General features: G+C 45.8%; 3 protein-coding genes and 1 long non-coding RNA gene across 5 annotated transcripts; 3 read left to right on the top strand and 1 right to left on the bottom strand.

Moving 5' to 3' along the window:
* Positions 1–3,001: 3,001 nt before the first annotated feature.
* LOC123057915 (uncharacterized) lies at positions 3,002–7,457 on the top strand. The gene is made up of 5 exons (XM_044480782.1): positions 3,002–3,319; positions 4,481–4,613; positions 4,726–5,376; positions 5,512–5,632; positions 6,905–7,457. Exons 1-5 carry the CDS (start codon positions 3,243–3,245, stop codon positions 6,928–6,930), a joined length of 1,008 nt encoding a protein of 335 aa, XP_044336717.1. The 5' UTR covers positions 3,002–3,242; the 3' UTR covers positions 6,931–7,457.
* Positions 7,458–7,726: 269 nt separating this feature from the next.
* On the top strand, positions 7,727–9,518 carry LOC123057926 (ferredoxin-6, chloroplastic). Its single transcript, XM_044480792.1, has 2 exons — positions 7,727–8,144; positions 8,756–9,518. Exon 2 carries the CDS (start codon positions 8,766–8,768, stop codon positions 9,219–9,221), a length of 456 nt encoding a protein of 151 aa, XP_044336727.1. The 5' UTR covers positions 7,727–8,144; positions 8,756–8,765; the 3' UTR covers positions 9,222–9,518.
* A 4,460-nt stretch (positions 9,519–13,978) lies between these two features.
* On the top strand, positions 13,979–16,777 carry LOC123057893 (glucan endo-1,3-beta-glucosidase 14). Its single transcript, XM_044480769.1, has 3 exons — positions 13,979–14,465; positions 15,186–16,240; positions 16,509–16,777. Exons 1-3 carry the CDS (start codon positions 14,345–14,347, stop codon positions 16,563–16,565), a joined length of 1,233 nt encoding a protein of 410 aa, XP_044336704.1. The 5' UTR covers positions 13,979–14,344; the 3' UTR covers positions 16,566–16,777.
* Positions 16,778–17,907: 1,130 nt separating this feature from the next.
* On the bottom strand, positions 17,908–21,241 carry LOC123057905 (uncharacterized). Of its 2 annotated transcripts, none has more exons than XR_006427007.1 (2): positions 20,688–21,241; positions 17,908–19,481 (listed from the first exon to the last, which is right to left on the bottom strand). It is a non-coding gene; the product is annotated as an uncharacterized lncRNA (long non-coding RNA). The 2 variants fall into 2 exon arrangements; XR_006427001.1 differs by having other exon boundaries at positions 17,908–18,378.
* Positions 21,242–22,626: the final 1,385 nt, after the last annotated feature.

The raw sequence follows: 22,626 nt of genomic DNA, 5'->3' as shown, positions 1-22,626 counted from the left end.
GTGACCACACCCACATCCTCATCCTCCAAATGATCACCATGGCTCTGGCCCGAAGCGGGATCTGATGGTGTCGCCGACCTAGACTGTTCTGGTGATACATACTCGGAGTCACGACAACCAAAAAGGTTTGATAGCCGCCTTAACTTTTGGCCCTGGCGCTGCAACATGTACAAGTGAATGAGACATCGAACGTAGCAACACATGTTAAGTGCTAGTTTGAAGGAGATGTGAACCTTGATGAATGCTCGAAGTGCACCTTCTCCATCGCTTTTGCCAGCCGGGGTTGTTTCAAGAATAGTCTCGGTCTCATCAGCTGCTTTCTTGATCTGGGCACGCTATGAACAGAAATGGTATTAACATGTTAGGCAAGCGAAGATGTGAATAGTGTGAATGAAAAGCAAAGAGGGCAAATACCACAAAGTTCATCATTGGAGCTGAAGGGATCACTGAGTTGCCTTTCCTGACTAATGCGTTGTACTGGTGTTGGGCTACCTCATCAAAAACAGTGGGTTCTTCTAAAATCTCCTCAGCATACGCCGGCTTGCATACCTCCACACGGGTACTTGCAAGAAACCATGTGAGATAGTTGTTGAACGCTACAGGGCAGTGCTCACGAAGCTGGACTCCTTTTCCAGCCCTAGCTTGCTCCACACTAAGTGCAAACTGTACGACATACTTTCTGTGATGCTTGGCCCAATCCTTAATCTTCCGCTGCCTTTTCCTATCCAACCTGCAAGTTAGAAACATACTATTAGTAGCATCGAAACCGCCGAGAAGCTGCTAAGTACTCAAGGTTAATTATATCTTACGCGTGTAGCAACTTGTCCGTGTCCTCCCACTCCGGCGGATGTGCCTGGAACAAACCAAACTGACGGCGCACTCGATGTGGGAGGTGAAGCTCAACCGCACAGTTGCATATGAGTGGGCACCGCATACGCCAGAGATCCCTATCCCTAGTGCACATCGGATTCAGCCTGAACTCTAAAGGGTTACCAAACTATCTCCTGTTCCATACGGCTCCCATATCACCTGCAAAATGGGATAGAATGCAAAATTGATATCGAGTTGCAATAGAAGCATCATAATCACTTATGCCATGTCAATTCACCTGCTCAGGCGTGATCACGTCAAGCTCACTCTGGTACAACTTGTACATGACCGAGGGATCATCTGTCGTCGCATTTATCACATCCCACTTGTAAGCCCAAGTGGGTAGCCGTAGTAGGTCGCCTTTGTCGTCCCAATCATCGTACTTCACCTTCTTCGGACGTCCAACCGGCAAACGCTTCCAGCTCCATATGGAAAGTGCGAGCAAACAACCACCAATACCTCCAGATGACCTACAACAGGCTTCGTCCAACTGCACATAAAAGAGAACATGGTTCAATTAAGAGCAAGATCGCATTCATAATGTAGCAATGAAGTGAAAAAGAAACAACTTCATACCTGTCTATACAAGTAAGCCAGTGTCGCCGAACCCCAACTCCATTTGCTATCGAAGACGGTCAACGCCTTCAGCCACATCCATGGAGCATTCTTGCCTGTGCCATCAGCAAACATAGTCCTGGATATCACATACCACATGTAGACACGAGCATATATCTTGACCGTGTCCTCATCAGCTTCCGGTGGGCAAGTACCAAAGTGCTCAGTACGTGAAAGTAGCACCGGCTGCGACTCTTTCCTTCTTCTTGTTTTCTGCTGCTGGTTCCGGAGGCTCCGGAGGAACCATACCGATAAGGGCATGCATCTGCGCGCGCCACCCATCGGAGCCGGTGCTCATACATAAAGGATTCCCATTGATAGGAAGACCGGTGATCATAGCAATATCCTGGAGCGTCACTGTCATCTCCCCGGTCCGTAGATGGAAACTATGTGTCTCCGGCCGCCAATGATCAATAAGCGCGGTGAGTGCTGGAGCATTGTTGGGTGGCGTCGACCGTCTGACCATATGAATGAAAGGGAGAAGTCCTGTCTCCCTTACATACGGTGTGTATCGCTCATCATAGCGCATCCACCGAATTGTGACCCCGTGAGAACGAAGCTTCAAAGGTTCAAGCGCCTACAAACAAACAATTCATAACATTACATATGGAGCATTTGTGTTTGAAATAAATACAAAATTCATAAAACAGGCCACTTTCATTATTACCCGCTGCTCCACCGCCATAGCGTATGACCGGTGTTGTTTGTCCCAGTGATCATCGAGAAGCCAAACCATCCTAACAATTTTGAAAGAAAGCTTTCTTGTCAACACGATTATCTTTTCAATACAAATAAACTAAAGTACGCCTACTAGATGCAAAATACAAAGCATATGTATCCAAACCATTCTTGCCAATACAAATGTAATTTCAATAAACTAAACTAAGCCTACCTCATGCAAGATTCAATACAAATATCTTTTCCATATAAATAAAATGTCAACCTATGTATCCAAACTATATAAATAACATGTCAACCTATGTATCCAAACCACATTCTAGTCTAACAAGGGTTCCCCAAATCTAATACATGCAAGATTCAAACAAAAATTCCCTAAATCTAATATACACAAGATTCAAACAAGGGTTTCTCAAATCTCCGAAATAGCATACATTCTATGGATAGAAAGAAGGGGATCGGAGAAAAGTACCTTCTAGGATGGATTGGTGAAGGAATCCACGGGCCAAATCGTCAGATTTGAAGATTTTTTAAGAAGGGATTGAGAGGGGGAGAGGATGAAGCCGCCGACCGCCTGTTCTGTAACTCCTCTGGAACGAATGAGTGGGGTGTGGGGGGGGGGCAGCGGGCGGCTGGCATCTAAGTCACAGTGCAGCGCCCGGTGCAGCGCCTAGCTATGAGGCGCTGCACTGCTGGGTGCGGGCCCAGGGGCTGCCACGGTGGACTGGCGTGCAACGCCCCCGAGCTGGGCGCTGCACCATAGGGTGTGGCGTCTGCGTGGCGGGCGCTACACAAAAGGGTCAATGCTGTAAAATAGTTTCACGGGCAGTTCATTTTGTGAATTGATTTCGTCCGCATGTCAAAATAGTCAAAATTGCCCACGAAAGAGGAAAAGGGGAAGGGGGGAGCAGGAGGAACGCAACAGAAAACCAGTCCAGAGCCAGAAATCCACCAACCGGAGAAGAGAATCTCTCCCTCCCCTCGCGCTCCAGCGCCCGCGTCGTCGTCCCCCTCCTCGTCCCCTTCCCCGCTCCAGCGGATTCGAATCCGCTCGGGGCCGGCCGGATCCCGCTCGCCCCATGGCGGAGGGCTTCGGGCGCTGGGAGTCGGATCCGCTCTTCCCCGCGGCCGAGTGCGTGCAGGACTCCGCCGACAGGTTCGGCTCCTTCTCCTCGTCTCCTTTCGTGATCTGCTGCCCGCTGGTGGAAATTCCGCGCGTAGGAGCTTCGGTTGCTTGTCTCGCGGGATTCGCCGCCGCATTGCGGAGAATTCGGTGCGTGTTCAGAGCTCGTGGCGCCAGTTCCCGAGCTTGGGAACCTCTCGGCGTGATTGTTTCTGCCTGGATTGGCATTTGCGACCAATAGGCTAGGTCCATGTTTTTGGTGAATTCCCAAAGTGTCATGGCTGCCTTCGATGAGGAAATTACTGGCAGGTTTCTGTAGGCTGTAGCTTATCTATTGAGTTAGATGCGCCTGCAGAAGTTTATTGCTGTCAAATTAGGCTTTGGGGTGCACCTTCTGTTCGATAGTATATATAGCTTACCTTATTATAACAGAAAGCGAAACAGCTTTGCTACTTTGCTAATGTGGTACGAACTAGCCATCAGCATGTATCTCCACGTTTACAGAGGTTCAGTAATGTTCTCTAGTATCTTTAGGATTTCTCTTGATAAGTACTCCCTTTGTAAGGTCTTATATTCCTGTACAGAGGAAGTACTTCTTTCTCCATAATTCATATGCTTCTTGTACCCTGCAATTACTGTATATCGCACCGATCTAAAGGGATTAATAATAAACTAGTACGTAGTTACATTTTTCTTGTTATTCTCCCAACTAACATGATATTTTAAGTACGGACTCTTCAAATACAATCTCTGAATTTCCATGGATGGTCTGTTCCAGTTAGCATGAGAGCAGCTGGCAATCCTACAATTAGCATGGATGGTCTGTTCCACTTAGCATGGGAGCAGCCGGCAATCCTACAATTAGAAATCTCTTGTGAGAAAAGGTTATAGCAGTAAGTATAAGCACAGAAAAACACCAAGCCTTGACCCAGTCATCATACCTGAGAATATTATGTTTTCTTATAAAGATGTACTTATATTTTTTTTAATGCTGCCTCAGAATTATGTACTAGTATGCAAGCACGTACAGTATTAAGAGTTCCCCCAGTTTCCTAGAAGTTATGTAGTATGCAAGCACGTACAGCGTTAAGAGTTCCTCCAGTGTACTTATATTTTTTAATTAGGATGGAGCGTGTGTTGTGCAGTTTGCTGACTGTACTCGTTGGATTTAATTTTGGGTGGGTTGCTGTACAGGATGGACGGTGTCTACCGCTTGCTTTTGCATGAAAAGAAAGTTATACAAGATGACACTTCAGATGCAAAACTTCATGCACCGATACAGTATGAGAGAGATGTGGCTACTGCTCTCGGAACTACCAAGTGGCAGGTTCAAACAATCAAGCTTTCCATTGACCATGCTAGTCCATTTATCCATGTTTCTGAGTTATCTGCTTCTTTCTGGATTTCTTCTAAGACTTTTATTTTCCTAACTCTGGCAGTTAGAGCAATTTGAGAGGGAGGTGAATGCAGCTGCATTCTCTGATAAGTCAACTTCAAGGGAAAATGCAATCTTAAAGTTCAGGCAATTCATTAGAGCTATAGCTGAGCAAATTTCTGAGGTGGAAGAAAGCTTGAAGACTCTTAGGACAGATTTCAGTAGAACTCCGAAATCTCCATACTCCTCAAGTGAACAGGATGGAGATGGGCTGGCATCTTTCCTTTCTGGTGGCAACAGTCATAGTCATGCATACTACTCCACTGATACAAATGAAATTACTGAACTTAAGCTCGACAGTGCACCTATGGTAAATGGTTATCATTCTGCCCAAGAACATACAACACGTGAACTCAGATATTCAGGAAATGATGTGGAAGGGGCATCAAAATTGCAATGTTCACGTGGAGAAAGTGCATCCGAAGGAGATCATTACGGTAGCACTTTGTGTAGTTTGGATGCTGATGATTCGTTAGGTACAAGCCATCATTACAAGAACAAACTGAGCAGTCAGTACCGCAGTTTTATGAGAAACTTATGGTTTACGAATAGAGACCATCAGAGCTTTACAAAGAGGAGGAAAGATGGAGAAGTTGTTGATGGCTTGAGAAATGGAAATATATTACCTCCCTTCAACCTACGTACATCAGGAAGGGTATGCTATGATCTACTATATTCTCTGTTTGTTTGCATATTACAATCCAGGCATTGTTTCAGGTTCTTAGTTCTTTGAATATGATCTTGCAGATTAAATTCCCCAGTAATGACCTTCTATTGTTACTCCTTGCAGACTACGTATTGCTGGCCTGAACTTATCAAGAGAACATTAAGTAGATCTGAATATTCTACACGCTACAATCACCCTCAACTTTTTGTAGCAACATCACTACTAGTTGCACTTGCTGTCCTTGGTGAGTATTTCTGTGCATGCTGCTATGTTTCATATATCTTTTTACACGTTCAGAACTTCAGATCAATCGACCATATCCCTTAGGAACAAGCAGATATTTGATTCATGTAAGCATACTATATTTGCAGCTGTCACATCAAAGACTTGTGTAGGAATGAAACAGTTTTTTAGTTTGTGTATTCTTCTTCTGTTGGCATCCATTATGTTCCATCACAAATAATACCTCCGTTCCTAAATATGAGTCTTTTTAGAGATTTCAATATGGATCACATACAAATGTATATGGACCTAGTTTAGAGTGTAGATTCACTCATTTTGCTCCGTATGTAGCCCATATTGGAATATCTAAAAAGACCTATATTTAGGAACAGAGGGAGTACTTGACTAGTGTTAAAAAACACCTGTGAAAGCACCAAGGTTGTATACTCTTTAATAGTTTAATATCCTTAACATTCACTCTCCTTTTTATTTACCATTGCATTATGTCAATTAAGACAACACAGAAGATAAGCTGCATTATACAAACTAAAAAAACTCGACCAATAGGCATTAGCACCCAGGGTGTTTTTTAATAGAAGCAAAGCACCCTGTGAAGGCTGCACCTCAAACGTGGTGGGCAAGTTTTTTTTTTGTTGAGAAAACGCAAAGACTTTGCGTTTCATTCATTGAACAGAAAGAGAGTTTAGCAGTTCAGTTCTCCGAGCAGGACAATTACAGGGAAATGGTGCAATGAATTAGTGGACGTCCCATGTCCTTTGGAGGATCAGTCCCAGGCCGGTGGCGCCTGCCCTGACCCAGAGCGCCGCCTCATCTTTGATTCTTGCCATGAGCTGGGTGGCGGAGGGTTGCGCGCCGTCAAACACGCAGGCGTTCCGTTCCTTCCAGATCACCCAGGCCGTCAAGTGGATCACCGATGCCAGCCCTTTTCGTATTGGTTGAGGCGTGGCTTGCTTGGCTTGGGTGGGCAAGCTCACAGACGCGCCCTCTCGCTCTATGTGAATCAAGACAATAGAAAAGATTGGACCAAAGCATCCATGATGATGGCAACGTTCTTTTTTAGGCGACGCATGTTGTTGCTCACAGACTGTTGACCGGTCAAGTTTATCAATTTAACGTTCTTTGGTAGGCAACATACATTGTTGTTAGCTGTTACCACTGTTCTCATATCTTATATATATTTACATAACCTAACGGGCAGACTGCATCAAACCAAGCTAGTATTGTCGTGTCTCTCTAAACTTCTTCAGCTGATATGATTTCGTCCATGTTGCAGGCTTGCTGGTTTTGCATGTCAAGTGAGGTGAATGCTGCGACATGTATCTAATTTTGGTCCCTGTGTATGTAACAATCACTGCGCTCGGAGTACCCTCATGTATGTATGTATCAGCCGCTGCGTTGCATCGCACAAAGCAGTCTGTCTGATGGATGGTTCCCTATGAAGAAGGATCCATGGGCTTCTGATCGCCAGACGATGCAGACAGAGGTTTGCCTACGTTTTTGCGCAGTTGATAACTGTGGTTGGCTCCTCGGTGGCGCGACCCAGCACCGGAGGAGGCTGTGATACTCCCGCTAATTGTCATTTTCTGGGTCCAAAACCACTGTACCATGCTGATGCCATTGTGCTAATCAACGATTGCCAGATCGGTGAGATGAATAGTTACTGCAGATTTTGATTGATTGTGGCAACCTCAATGTTAATATATTTCTCGCGAAATGAAAAGTCCACTTGAACCGAGCTGATTCATTGTACCATATGCTGAGTTGTAAGCTGCCTGTCTCTACCTGGTGATTGAATAAAATAAATCTGCTTTGCTCATGGTGCCCAATCTCTGTTGTGCTATGTTATTATTCCTGGTTTGCGTGATTTGACCCGGATCAGATGCTGCATGCACCGAACACAAGCCTGATGTGCGGCGGCACTGCGCTAGACCGCTAGTCCGCTTTGAGTTTGTCTGCTGGATGCGCCTTTGCTTCTCCTTTTTTACTGGAAGCGGCTGGTGGGTCCGCGGTGTCAGTAGGGGCTGCGTGCTCGTGCCCTGCCCACCTACCCGCTTGCCCGATCCGGCCCCTGAGCCCTGCAAGCGGCGCGCCTGATCTAATCAGAGCCGTGAACTAAACTACTCCAGCGATGATCCCTCTCGAAATAAGAAGCAGAGGAAAATTTGGCCTGGGTCGCCCTGGCGCGATGCTTTGGCACTCCACACCGGTCAGCCGCGGCCTTTCGCCCAAGCCGCCAGCCGGGGCGAGGCGACCCACGGCCCACCCAGCGCGAGGGCGGAAGAGGCGCGTGCCCCGGCAGCCAGGGCCAGCGGGCAGACTGGCAGAGCCGAGCACTGCAGCAGAGAGTCTGCCTCCCCTCCCCTATTAATAAGGCGCCGTGCGCGTGCTGGCCACCTCACCACCCCCGCACACACCGCACCAACCCGCGATCCCAAAGTCCAACCGGCCGCCGCCGCCTCTCCTCGCCTGCGAGATCAGCGCCGCCTTCTCCCCCGTCTGTTTCGTCGGAGGAGGTACGCGCCCCGCCCGTCGATCCGCCACCCTCTTCGCTTCCCTGATTATTGGTCGATCGCACGCCGCGCCCCCCGGTCGGCTGCCCCGTTGTTTGTAGCCGTAGATCGCCGCCTTGGTTGTGATGCGCCCGGCTCCAGTGTCATCCTGTCATGTCGCGGCGAGCCGGCGACCGGCGAGTCCATGCGCTCGCCGGATCTGTGCCCGGTCGATAGGTTTTTGGCCCGTGGCGCTATACCACTGTCCATATCATGGTGGACTGTGGGGAGTGGGGACAGAACTGGCTTTTGTACAAGAAATCCACCTGCTAAGTTGTTAGGGGCTTCTAATTTGAACTGGTTTCAATTGGGACAGTGATTTGGTGTTGGTGTTGGTCTACCAGAGTACCAGACAATCACATCTGTACTGCCTGTGGGTGTTCCATACGGGAAATGGATCACTCTTAAGCTTTGCAGATAGGACTATTGTTGATCATACGCATGATTACGAGCTAAAAGTTTTGCAGCTAGGAATTTTGGTGACCATAATATATGATTACAAGTTTAAAAAGTTGTGATACTTTTAATTTTGCTGTTGTACTGTATTTTGACACATAATTTTGTTCTTTCTTCAGCATCAGCAAAATGTCAACTGCCACTGCTCCAGGAGTGTCCTTTGCTAAATCCGGGGCTGGTTCCCGGGCCGTTGCTCCGGCGATCAGGAGCGCTTCCTTCGTTGGTTACACCAAGCAAACACCAAACTTGTCAGGCCTAAGGATGTCAAACACGTTCAGGGTGTCTGCCACGGCCGTGCACAAGGTGAAGCTCATAGGCCCGGACGGAGAAGAGCACGAGTTTGAGGCCCCTGAAGACACCTACATTCTCGAGGCAGCTGAAACTGCCGGAGTGGAGCTGCCATTCTCTTGCCGCGCCGGATCGTGCTCCACATGCGCGGGCAAGATGACGACCGGGGAGGTCGATCAGTCGGAGGGCTCCTTCCTCGATGAGAGCCAGATGGGTGAGGGATACCTTCTGACCTGCATTTCATACCCCAAGGCGGATTGCGTCATTCAAACCCACCAAGAGGAGGAACTCTACTAATTGGCTCACATGTGCTTGTGTGGCGCAATTGTTGAAGTTCATGGTGAATTCGTTGTTCGGTTGCCTTCTGTTATTATCTAGAGAGATGGCTAGGTGGGTGCATCTTCCTGGCAATCAGTCCGGTCTTTTGATGAGATCGTTCCATATGAGTTGTGACAATAATTGATGTAAAATGGTTTGTCAATCCAAACTGCATCTGTTCAGATTGCAGCAATTCGAACTACCATACACTGTTGGAAGTCTTGAAAACATGTTGTACTTGTGGGCCACTTCCTTTCGGAATTATTTGGCCACTCCCCTGTTTGCATTTTGTTTTGGTTACTTGAATGGATGTCAGGAGTTCAGAAGTCTGAACTTTTTAGTCTTTGCATTTTAGATAACTAAATAGCTTGGTCCTAGAGCGGGAAACCATGAGACAATACTCCATAAGAAGGCATCTTATGAATTTTGATATTGTGTTACCTCGTTAAAATGGAAAATGGTACGAGTAGCATTGTTTTATTAGCCTTTCTCTGGCCTCTGCCCCACCTCATTGTTCTTTAGCTTGTCTTTGCCAATTCTGACTTTCCAAGTCAGGTTGGTCAGTTCAGTTAACACAGTGATTCAGGCTAAGGTGGCTCTGCTCATGCTCTATCTTTCAGTATAAACTACTATTAACTGAAACGGTTTGATGAAGGTTCCTTCCAGTAATCCAGCTCACATAATTTATACTAGAGGCTAACTCGTGCTTTGTCACGCCGTTCCTCATTCATGGGATCAACTCTTTTTTCTCTAGCAGGTTATTTTGTTGGTTGTTACATTTTGGTTTATCTATGCTAGCTTGGGTTTTATTATGTTTTGACGATGTCTTCTTTTCATTCGTATATCAAGCTGGGCTTCTGAGAGAAGAGTGGAGTAATTAGGTGCATGGTTGTGGATTCCTTACATGTGTTCGGCCTTGATGTGAGTCGTTATTGATTATGTGAGCCACTTGGGAGCTCTTATTTCACGTTGAAACCATGAAACCATGGTCGGCACATGAAGCTCTCGCTTCTCAGCTCAACAGCCTCCCCACTCACTCGCTTAGCTTTTTTTTTTTTGCTTGCTTCACTGCTGGCTCAGACAAAATTGGCTATGGTATTTTTATAAAATGACGTGTGCATTAATTGGTGCAGAGGCGGGGTTCCAACCTCCTTTTTGGAAAAGAAAAAAGAAACAAAACAGCATGGATTATCTTTTTTTTGGGGGGTCATGGACTATCTTAGACTCTCTCCGACCAAAATAAGTATCTCAACTCTAGTATAACTTCAAAATAAGTATGTCAACTCTAGTATAACTTTGTGTTAAAATTAGTACTCCCTCTGTTCCATAATGTAGGATATTTTTTGATATTAGTGTAGTGTCAAAAACCGTCTTACATTGTGGGACGGAGGAAGTATAAAGTTGAGAACTTATTTTGAAACGGAGGGAGTACAAGAGACCGGAAACTCAGAAGGGAGGAGCGGATGATTGTTGCTGCTCCCAATTTTTTGTAAGCTCTAAATAAATGGAACAACGTCCGTTGATGCAGAACAAACAAAGACCAACGGTCAGGAGCGCGTAACCTGAAGCCGGAGAGAGCAAGGGTACTTGCTGCTATTTGTTTTTTCTTAAGAAAACATTTTATTTGACAGGGGTTATTTGTTTTAGAAATTTTTGACAGAGATAGCTTTTTTTAAGGGGAAAACTAAGTTTTTATTCAGCAAAATCCACAGTTTGTGGGATACATCTCTGGTCGTGGGGTTGGCTCAACCAAATGTGCCGACCAGGACCTAAAGAGAAAGCAAACTTGGCTAATCTATGTGCATCGACATTGGCTACACGATCTTCAAAAGTAAATTTACAGTTTAGGGTACTAGCTATACTGTTGATCTCCATGACGATGGCGCCATTAGCTCCTCTGCTGCTGTTGTTGATAGCCCCAACAATGCCCTTCGAGTCGGAAGCCACGACAAAGTTGAGAGCGTTAAGATCTTGCGCCAAAGCCACTGCCTTCCTGCATGCTATCGTTTCAAGAATATCAGGATCATCCACTCCTTGGATCACAAGAGCTGAACTACCCAGGAAATTACCATTAGCATCTAGCAGCCGAAGCACCCCCCAGTCCCTTGCGACATGCTGCATCGACGTGGATTTTTACATGCCCGGGGGGAGGCGCTTTTGGGCGCGTGGCGTGCATATCGCTGCTCGTTCTGGGGCCGAGCAGGCTCAGCTATCATCTTTAGTTCTTGCAGGTATCTATTGATAAAACCGTTGATGGTTTGAGGACTCTGGAAAACCCTCATGAATAGCTTTCCTTTTCGCTGCCCAGATGGCCCATAAGGTAACTGAGAGCTTCACAAATAGATCATGTGATAACGTGCTCATGAGAGTGAATAGCCACTGTTTAGCTTTCGGTTCAGTGATGGTTGCTAAGTTTTGCGCCAATTCCTCATCCACAAGGGCCCAGGTGCACCTTGACATGGTGCATTCTAGTAATGAATATATGTCTCCATGAATCTGGGGAGCCGCAGATACCACACGCGCTAGATGTCGCCATATGTCTGTGTGCTCTTACATCATTTGTCGGAATGGACTGCTTAGATAATCTCCATAGGAACATTCGGACCTTCCCTGGCACTTCTGTCTTCCATAATCTTTTCCACTCCCCTTCTTTTGTATTTGAGCTGGAAGGACCGAGCCTATTTTTGAGCCAAGCCTCTCTTCTCTGGCGTGTGCTTACAAGCATACGGTAAGCGGATTTGACTGAGAATACCCCATTCTTTTTCTGGCTCCAACTCCAGAAATCTTCAACATTCATCGTACACAACGGAATGCCCAGTATGACATTTGACAGAGGTTTTTTTTTTGAGGATCAACATTTGACACAGGTAACTGAACACAATTCGCAAGGGTCTAAAACAGCCCATTAAGCCCGATCAACAGAAGCCCATAAAAAAGCCCGATCAACAGATGCATCCCAAGGCAGTCTGTTCTCACCGTCGGATGGCCCAGAATAGTCCAGTCAACCAGGAAAAAAATATGCAGATTTGCTAATTGGACTGGGAGAAAAAGGCCTAGTTAACCAGACGGCTCAGATTTTTCTCCAGGAGTAGCGGCCCTATAGGACATTCGGCCCATGCGGAAGTGCACTCAGATCTGATGGTCTAGGACGGCCAACCAGGAGATCAGACGGCTAGCGTGAGAGGGTTGCGTTTAGGTTCAGTTTTATTGTCGTAAATATTAAAGAAGTTCATTAAATTAAAAGAGTTCATGTATTTTAATAACTCCTGAATTTTAAAAAATGATGTGAAAACACGAATTTTGAAAAAAATGCTCATGAATTTAAAATATGTTCATGGATTTCAAATAATGTTTGTGAATTATATTTTTTATTAAAAAATGTTCATAGATTTTTAAAAATCTTCATTAATTTTAAATATTAATAAATTTTACAAATATCCTGGATTCAGAAAAAATTCATGATTTCCAAAAAAACATAGTATTTTAAAATGGTTGAAACTTTAATAAATATTCATGAATTAGCATGTGAAAAAATAAAATAAAAAATAAAAAGAGAAGAAAAAAAAATACCATGAAGAACATTGCCATAACCATATTGCATAGATCAAATATCTTATTGCATTCTGTTCATAGAAATACTAGGGTTCCTCAATATCACCGAGAACTAAAAAACTACTCAGGCATGGGGACACTAGACATCATCAAGGTGTTCATATTAATAGCAGATGAACAATTTATAGTGATACATGTATGAATCCACAATAGGTTTTTGGATTACAGTGATGTTGATGGAAGAGTCGATGATGAGCGTGGATGGTGACATGAGGATGGATGTCGGTGTCGTGGCCTCGTGATCGAAGCAATGGCGAGTTGGATGCCCTTCTATCGATTCCACTGTTGGATCACTTTCAGAGATGATCTCAGACGACCACTACTACCACCAGAACGAGCCGCCGATGTGCCGCTGTCGTCACTCCCTTACCGGAGCCGACTTGACATTGTCGATGACAGTCTGGAAGTCTTCGTGCACATGTCCCTGACAGCGGGACACTTGATAGGCTCACTATTAAAGTCCATGAAAATTATACGTCTATAAGGCAAAACCAATAAGTAAAATATGATGCAAGATGCACTCATCACCGAACAGTGGGACTGCTCAATGCCGACCGGCCCGAGCAACCACGTTGGAGTTGTCCCAATCAAGCTAGTAGAGTTTTTTCCTCTTATGTAGCATAAAATGGCATGGTTATTAAAGATTAAAAAAACATTGAGAGCATCAAGGGCACTCCAATTTTGTCTCCTCAAATCAAATTTTTAGAAAACAAATCAAACTCAGAAATTCCTTCGCCAACGAAGGAATTCAATGAACCTTTCCATGTATGGTGTTCTTCTTTTTTTTCGAAACGGAGGCAAAAAATTTGCCTCATTCATTAAATAAGACGAGAATAGAGTTCTCATCCAAGGTCCGGCTCTGAACTTTCTGCAAGAGGCAAGTGATCAAACTCAATATGAAAAGATAGTTAGGTCGGTTTGGTTCCATCCAAAACTGTAGTCTCATTGACGACCGATCTCTCCTACCTTCTGGGGCCATGAAGCTCCCAGCCCCCTACCTGGTGTGACGTGCTGACGCGCAAGTTTTAATACTGTTCAGCGACTTTCACCGGCCGACTTGTTTCTGTCGCCAGCTCCAGCGAGGCTGCCGTGCGATCGACGAGCGGCCGCAGCACGAACGGCGGTTCTCACATAAGTTAGGGGAGTTTCTGCACTTCAAAAATATTCAGACATCACTTGGAGCATATTTGTTTTGAAAGAGAAAAACTGGATTTTGCCCGTCTATAACCTTACCTTGTCTGGCTAGTAGTCGTTTGGGAAGGAGTGGCCGTCTGAGAGACGGATGTTTCGTTGGCCTATCGCGATTTGGACTTTGGAAGCTAGCGCTTGCAGGAGGATAGTACGTCGCGTGCGTAATCTGACCTGCCGCCCCGAGCCTGCAACTGCTCCCATATAAACGCGCGGGGAAACGGGGGCGGCCGGAGGCCTTCCTTCCCTTCTTCCTTCCGTGTCGCTCTGAAGGACAGAGCGGACACGAAGGAGAGAAAGAGATGCGAGCAAGGGACGACGCGCCAATGGAGAGGAGGATGATCGCTGCCGCCCGTCGCTTCTTATTCTTCGACCCGTCTTCTTCCTCGCTTCTGCTCTGCCTCCTGCTCTCGCTCCTCTCAGGTACGGCCGGCGATGCCTCCGTCTCTCGCTTCCCTTCCATCTTTCGCGCGTGATTAACTGCATGTGATTGCATGGTAGCTTCTGTTTTTTTAGTTGTGCTTCTGTTTTTTTTTCTTTCGGTACGCTTAAGCCCTTGAAAGCTGTTTCTCAAAATTTTGTGTTTCCAGTTTTGAACATTGATGCGGAAAACATACTTCATCCGATCCAAATTAACTGACGCTGCTGTAGTACAAATTTGCGAGCAAGAGCATGGAGAAAATGAGACACGTTGACCGTATATACCGTATCATGCAAAACAGCTGTCTTGGTATTATTCAAAATGAATTGTGGCTAGCGATAGTTCTTCACTTCTTCTTTGAGGTCGGCTGTCCAATGTGTCTTTGATAGGGAAGACGGCGAGTTTTCCACGTTGTCCTGTGCAAACGATAAATTTTCCACATCATCCTTGTGACCCTTCTGTTGAAAGCATGCACATTGTATCGATATTGACACTCCGTTTAATATTTTTCATCAAATTGTGTTGCGTGCATCGCTATTTTTGTGTGTTTGGTCGAGTACGACCTCTTAGCCGAAAGCATTGTTACGAGCCAGTTTACATGACAACGGAACTTGTTTCAGTTTTTTATATAACTTTTTTTATGTTGTCATCAGTGGATGTTTTCTTGCCAATCATACTGACCTTCTCTTTTGGACGTGTCGCCGCACCTACGCTGACGGCAGCCAACAATGGCATTGTATCGGCGGCGAATGCGCCACTCAAGTTCGGCATCAACTACGGCCAGATAGCGAACAACCTCCCGCACCCGGCGCAGGTGTCCGGCCTCATCCGGTCGCTCAACGCCAATAGGGTCAAGCTCTATGACGCCGACCCGGCCGTCCTCACGGCCTTCGCCGGCACAGGCGTCGAGTTCACCATCAGCAACGGGGACCTCCTCAACATGTCCGACGCCGGCAACGCGCGCGCATGGGTGGCGCAGAACGTCCAGCCCTTCCTCCCGGACACCCGCATCACCTGCGTCATCCTCGGCAACGAGGTGCTCTCCGGCACAGACGCGGCCGCCATGCAGAGCCTCCTCCCCGCCATGCAGGCCGTGCACCAGGCGCTGGTGGACCTGGGCCTCGACGGCCAGGTGAACGTGTCGACGTCCCAGTCCGTCAACGTGCTCGCCAGCAGCTACCCGCCGTCGGCCGGCGCGTTCCGGGAGGAGGTCGTGCAGTACATGCGGCCGCTGCTGGACTTCCTCGCCGAGGTCGGCTCGCCGTTCCTGATCAACGCGTACCCGTTCTTCGCCTACAAGGCCAGCCCCGGGAGCGTGTCGCTGCCGTATGTGCTGTTCGAGCCCAACCCCGGTGCGCACGACCCCGGCACCAACCTCACCTACGACAACATGCTCTACGCCCAGATCGACGCCGTGTACGCGGCCATGGAGGCCATGGGGCACAAGGACATCGCCGTGAGGATCTCCGAGACCGGGTGGCCGTCCGCCGGGGACGCCGACGAGGTGGGCGCCACCGTGCAGAACGCCGCCACGTACAACGGGAACCTCATGAAGAGGGTCGCGGCGGGCCAGGGGACGCCGCTGAGGCCGGACGTGCCCGTGGACGTGCTCGTCTTCGCCCTGTTCAACGAGAACATGAAGAACGGGCAGGCGTCCGAGAGGAACTACGGGCTGTTCTACCCCAACGGCACGTCGGTGTACGACCTCGGGTTCGACGCGGCGTCGTTCAGCCCGTCGCCGAGGGCATCGGGGTTTTCCTCTTCTTCCAAGCCGACGGTAAGTATGAAAGCTCTGGACCGATTATCTTACTTACGCTTGAATGCAAATTTCACTTGCAAATCGATCGGGACTAAAACTGTTCCAAAAAGACATTATTTTCTCAACTACATTGATGTCGAAAAAGAAAACTTTACAAAACCTAACAAGGTGGAAAAACTGCAAGTACTTTGAGCTGTTGAGAAGAACTGTAGGTACATCACCGTGACCTTGGTTCTGTCGCTGTTTCTAAGCTCACAATTTTCTTTCCGTCTGTTTGCTGTTGCAGATGCAGATGTCTTTTCCGGTGGGGGTGGTTGTCCTGCTTGCAGCATTTCTCTTGTAATCACCATCGACAAGTATATTTAGGCATTTAGCTATTGTGATTGGTCACTAACCGATAGTTCAGTTTGTGCCAACATGCATGGCACATGAGATCAGCTGATCGTACATTGTTCTCGCACTAGGTAAGCTTATCTTGATTCTTGACCATACCACTGTTTGTAATTCAGCTGTTCTAGTTCTTTTTTCAAGGGGGGAACCAGTTTTCTTTGCGGATAAAAACACATTTTTTAGAAGTACCGTACAAACGCATGCATCCACAACATGCAACACACTCATCCGCTATGAAAGCGCACATGAACACACTATCCCTATAAGCACCTTCAAGAAATTGAGCCGACACGATCTTGTTATTGACGAAGTCGACACAGACATCTCGAAGCCGATGAACATGTCATACAAGTGAATGAATAGTGCCGAAAACCTTGAAAATATGCGACCACATGTGCCAAGTCTCAAACTTGAATCCTGGTGTGCTGATTTCACCACAAGAAATCTAACCATGTACATAAAGAATTTTCATTCAATTGTCATATCAAAGTGATACAACCGCACTGAGTGAAACCATCGTCAGCATAACTAGAAGTGCACAAACATACTTACACAGACAAAAATAGGATGAAATCACTATTCTGACCTTGTTAAAAAATTATAACACAAAATAAACTCTTCACGAAAGTATTTCGTAATCTGATCCTTTTCGCAACATCACAAACCGTGGCGTTGCTAATGACCATCAAAACGCCAAACCAGCCAGCGTTGCTGCCCTGACCACACTGACGTCACTGATGTGACAGGCTCAAAACGCCAAGGGCCATGTCGTTTCTAAATAAAAACGTCAAAGGCTATGGCGTTGCTGCCCATTAAGCTATGGGGGAATATAATGAGTACTGGTAGCACTGCTCTACTTAACGTGATGATTGCGTGCCCAGTCGGCCCTTGAGTGGTCGACGAACATCGAGCATCCATGGCCGAAAAGATAGAGGAATAACGAGCTGTGGAGCTGCTAAACAGTGGTGCTTGCATGGATGATTGATATGAGCATGAGAGACGACGTGACAAGGCCATGCTGCTGGTATGTTTAGCAGCCAATCAGTGGTACGGTGACGAACCCAGCCGTAGTACGTAGCAGCACTCTTAGTCCAAGGCATCAGGCTGGTCACAGGAGGGAGTAACTTATACTAATATCATGCATATGACATTAGTCTAAGTTACTATCTTTATAATGTAAAGTAATATAGTAGTAGTGTTATGGATGACTTCATTTATTAGTTTGTAGACTAGTCATTTCTCGGTAAGCGCTATGTTACAGTAACATATTAGGCCCCTCCCAACGCTCCAGTCTGTATCGGTGCTTAGCCGTCCACGTAAGCCAAAATCTGACGTGGCGTCTTAGTTAAAGAGGAGAGAGAAGAAACCGGTAACCCCACGAAGAAACGGCACCAAGCGGGGTCGGGCTCTCCTGCAGGGTTCCCAGTACGCACTATCGTGCAGGGCCAACGGATGTCCGACACCTGTCCTGGTAGGGCCCCACCACTTAAACAACCCAGCGTATCTCTATAATTGTAGTTAAGTTCCAGAAAATCAGCAAAACGACAGGTTTATCTCCCGCGTAACAACAGATTGCCGCCAAAATCTCTTCATGGCTTCATCCGTCCTTTCTCGTACCAATCTATTCCATTGTTGTTGCCCCCGGATCAAAGGAGAATAGATCAAGATTGATAGGAAATTGTCCTCTCCGTGGATCAACATCTACGGTGTTCTTCAGCATGGACGGAGCTCCTGCCAATTCATCGTCCTTAGGTATGTTCTTGCGCCTGGAATGTACAGATTGTCAACACTCTTGATCATACGAAGCTGATAAGATTGAAAGAAACAAATAAACAAAGAGTTGAATGTATGACATGCAAATTACTCCCAGTATTTCATCTTCCGTAGCCCTGTTTCTTTGAAACACATGCAAATTAATCCTTCGGAATTGCATTATAATTCCGTTAGTGATGATTACTCCTACGATGTTGCGTACATTATGCATCAGAGTACCACCTAAGTTTATTATAAATTTTACTGCCTGAGATTTCTCCTTTGACATATTCTCTTTTTGCTAACTCTAATGATAGAGATGACTGTATCAAAGAAAAAGATCAATATTTTTCGAATGCCCCGTGAATACCATGTGTCCTTTTCCAAAAAGCATTGTTCTATCTATAAGCGCTTTTCAGGTTTCACTAAAACCAGGACTGTGAATATCGTGTTATCTTTTACTCCATGTGTCGCCCGTGAACTAATTAGTATATTATATTTTTTATGTTGTGTAGATCATGACACCACAGATGTGGGAGAGGCAGGTCGAAACACAGATGATGATTACAGCAAAAGGTTAAAACCAGAGATAGGAATGGAATTTGAGAATGAAGATATAGCATATGAGTTTTATAATGCATATGCAGGACATGTTGGTTTCAGTGTCAGGAAATTTTGGCATGATAAATCCTCAACGAATGTTATTCGAACAAAGAAATTTGTATGCTCAAAGGCAGGTTTCAAGGACAAGAGCAAGGAACAATGCCAGCGGAAGCGAGCAGATACAAGAGTTGGGTGTATGGCAGAGATGACCATCAAAATAAGTGGTAATGGAAAGTATGTTGTAAGCAGCTTTGAGGATGCTCATAATCATGAACTTGTAACTCCAAGCAAAGCCCATCTACTGCGATCCCAAAGAAGAATTACAGAAGCTCAGAAGGCCCAGATTGACATATTGAACGATTCAGGTATTAGACCAAAATCTGGTCATGAAGTGATGAGTAGACAAGTAGGGGGTAGACGATGTCTTAGCTTTGGTCAAAAGGATTATAAAAATTATCTCCGATCAAAGCGTATGCAGTCAATCCAAGGAGACACAGGTGCCATTCTTCAATACCTACAGGACAAGCAGATGAAAATTCTTCAATACCTATAATTTGCAAGTATTACATCATGGCTTGCCTGCTCCACTATCGCAGGTAGGCACTACTAGTTTTCAACAGTTACTTGGCTTGCGACCACAACAACCATATTTCTATCGTAGCATTCAACCGAGTCAGGTATATTTATTTAGTTAGTTGTTAAAATTAAGACGGGTATGCACGGGTCATTTACTTTTTGATTAACACTACATGTAGACTTCTGTGGTGTCATCGGACTCGGGATGGCCAACATCTCATAATCACCAGCCGCCAACTAGCACTCAACCAAGTCAGGTAGAATTTTATTAGTTAATCGCTATAAATTAAAATGAACATGCACATGTCATTCCCTTGTATTGACTTTTGAATCAACATTGTATGTAGAGCTCCCAAATGTTATCGGACTCGGGATGGCCAACATCTAAAAAATGACCAGCTGCCAATTCAGGCATTGTTCACTTACAAGTCATATTCCCAATTGAAGTTTATATGTCATAAGAAATTATTTCTTTGTTCTTCCAGGTCTTGGGTAGCCAATCAAGTCACATACAAGATAAACACTTTTAAATAGCTCTATGTAAACTTCGTATCTCAGGATTGCTCTACAAGACAGTTCCCTTGAGATGTAATAATTTATCTTACCGTTCCTTTTAATGTTAGATGCACAACGGTTTTATGCTCAAAAAATATATACATGAATATGGATTAGTTGTTGGTTATTCCTTATGATATGTTAGACGTGTAATTGAGGTTTAGTTTTCCAGTTAAATGTGTTCTTATAGGCAGTGGCGGCTCCCGGAATTTGCAACCGGGTATTCATGTGTATTTATTTTACCAAAATTATTGTTTTTTCTAAAATTGTCACTGTTTTACCAAAATCAACATTGTTTTGTAAAAATCATGGGTATTCACATAAAGACCCAAGAATACCCCTAGCGCCGCCCCTGCTTATAGGCACTAAATTCATTAAAAGGTGCTTTCACCAATTTGTGATTTCCCCTGTACTGTATGACTGAAAAGCAGAGCAAAGTAGATAGCTTGCATACTTCAGAGTTCACTACATAGCTAGCTACTAGTACAGAGCTAGTACATTGCTACCAGTAATAGCTTACGTACGTATATAGCCGAGAGCTAATTAGGTACTAGCACAAAGGTAGATGAAGTAGCGAATCATCTCTCACCTTTGCCTGTTGAGTTTGCATCGAGTTAGCATCTTCCACTGTGATCACGCAAACTCCCACGGAATCTCAGCCACCGGCTGCACGCGCTGCAGTTCCACCGTGCCACCACCTCACAGGGAGCGGGTCAGCCACAACCTTGGGCTGGCCTTGGGTGTGCCGGAGGCGAGCGACACTAGCCGCGATGGCCCCCGTCTTGCCGCCGGCCAAGTCCACGGCCAGGCGTGGCGCAGCGCGCCTTAGGCGAACAGAGCTAGCCGTGATGGATCCCATCTTGCCTCCAGCCAATACAACGACCCCAGGCCACGCGCAGCGTGCCGGAGGCGAGCGGCGGCGATTTCTGTCTTACTGCCTTCGAACCCCGCGGCTCATGGCGGCGAAGCGCGCCGGAGACGGGTGGCGCTAGCCGTGACAGCTCTGGGCGGCGAAGCGCGTCAGAGATGGACGGCGCTATACAGCTCCGGTCTTGCCGCCGGCGACGGACCTGAACGGTAGATTTCTCCTGGTCGGAATCGTCCCTCACAGTGAAATGAGTGGCTGTGGAAGAGGGAGTGACAGCAGCGGTACGCACGGATAAGGCAAAGAAAAATTGTTTTCAATAAATTATAAAAAAAGGAAAACATCTTATTAAGTGATGGGGCCTACCAGAACAGGTGTCGGACGCCTGTTGGCCCTGCACGATAGTGCATGCTGGGAACCCTGCAGGAGAGCCCGACCCCACCAAGCGCACGTAGGCAGAAACGCACTTAATCGGATTCCGTATGCAGCGCCGAGCCGTTCCATCTTTCTCCTTTTCCCCTTTCGTCCCAGTGACCTTCATCTCATCTTCTCCGTCGCCATGCGCCGCTGCTCCCAGCGCAACAGCCACTCCGTCCTCGCCCCGCCCCGCCGCACCTAGCGGACGACTACTCCGTCGTCGCCCTGCGCCGTCGCCCCCAGCGGAACGGCCACTCCGTCGTCGCCCTGCGCCTCCGCCCCAGTACAGCAGCAGCCATCCCGTCTGGTTGTGGAAGCCCAGCCCCGGCCGACCCTCCAGCCTGCATGGACCAGCGGCGGGAGATAGCTGCTCAATGGTAAATCTAAGCCTTTCCCCCAAAATCGAGCTGTTAGTTTGTTTCAAAATCTGTCTTCTGTATTCAACTTCATCTCGTGCTTGCTCCCTCCCAATCCATGCTTAGATGAGATTTTTGTCTGCAACTTTTTCTCTCATACTGAATTATATGTAATTTATAGATTGAATAGTACTAGCAAAAGAGCCCGTGCGTTGCAACGGAAGATTTTTTTTAATAATCTTCAATGGCCATGGCCACATTTTGTTGCGTCATCGAGATACACTATCACTCTCAATTTCGTGAAATCATGATCATTTTTTAAAACTCGTGCACATATTTGAAATCATGACCATTTTTAAAATTTGTGAACACTTTTTCAAATTTTGAACATTTTCTAAAATTAAAAATATATTTTGAATTCATAAACATTTTATACTATTTGCAAACAGTTTTTAAAATTGTGAACATATTTTATTTTATTTTTTATTTTATGTGCAAATGGACGAACAAATGATGGATGAAAATCTGGTAATAAGGGACGTATAAAAAAAGGGAGTAAGAAACATTCGTGTCTTTAATAAAAAAAGGAAAGTACTAATTAAGGGTGCAACATAAAAATAATTTTAAAAATAATTAACATGGAAGATAACATTATATTTAGAATCTACAAAATTTTGTGGGCGATTTTCATATCTAGCATGCTAAATTTGGAGTTGGGGTTTGAAAGATATAAATATTTAAAAAATACTTGAATCTGCAAAGAAAGAATTAAAAGAAAATATTTTGACCGTATTATACCTTGTAGACCATCTGTTAAGCAACACTTGGCGAAATAGCTCTATACTACGCCAACTGAAATTCGCGAAAAATAACTACAAAAATGAGGATGA

The sequence above is a fragment of the Triticum aestivum genome, chromosome 1A (assembly GCF_018294505.1).
Source record: "Triticum aestivum cultivar Chinese Spring chromosome 1A, IWGSC CS RefSeq v2.1, whole genome shotgun sequence".
Lineage (NCBI taxonomy): Eukaryota > Viridiplantae > Streptophyta > Magnoliopsida > Poales > Poaceae > Triticum > Triticum aestivum.
Note: the sequence above shows the minus strand (reverse complement) of the source record. Positions and strands in the feature narration are given on the sequence as shown.

Bases quoted from the DNA above. Each gene is read 5' to 3' on its own strand.
- LOC123057893 (XM_044480769.1), top strand. From the start codon at position 14,345: ATGCGAGCAAGGGACGACGCGCCAATGGAGAGGAGGATGATCGCTGCC. The intron at 14,466-15,185 runs GTACGGCCGGCG...CGCTGACGGCAG, and splicing joins CCTGCTCTCGCTCCTCTCAG to CCAACAATGGCATTGTATCG. The intron at 16,241-16,508 runs GTAAGTATGAAA...TTGCTGTTGCAG, and splicing joins CCTCTTCTTCCAAGCCGACG to ATGCAGATGTCTTTTCCGGT.
- LOC123057915 (XM_044480782.1), top strand. From the start codon at position 3,243: ATGGCGGAGGGCTTCGGGCGCTGGGAGTCGGATCCGCTCTTCCCCGCG. The intron at 3,320-4,480 runs GTTCGGCTCCTT...GTTGCTGTACAG, and splicing joins GTGCAGGACTCCGCCGACAG to GATGGACGGTGTCTACCGCT. The intron at 4,614-4,725 runs GTTCAAACAATC...TAACTCTGGCAG, and splicing joins TCGGAACTACCAAGTGGCAG to TTAGAGCAATTTGAGAGGGA.
- LOC123057926 (XM_044480792.1), top strand. From the start codon at position 8,766: ATGTCAACTGCCACTGCTCCAGGAGTGTCCTTTGCTAAATCCGGGGCT.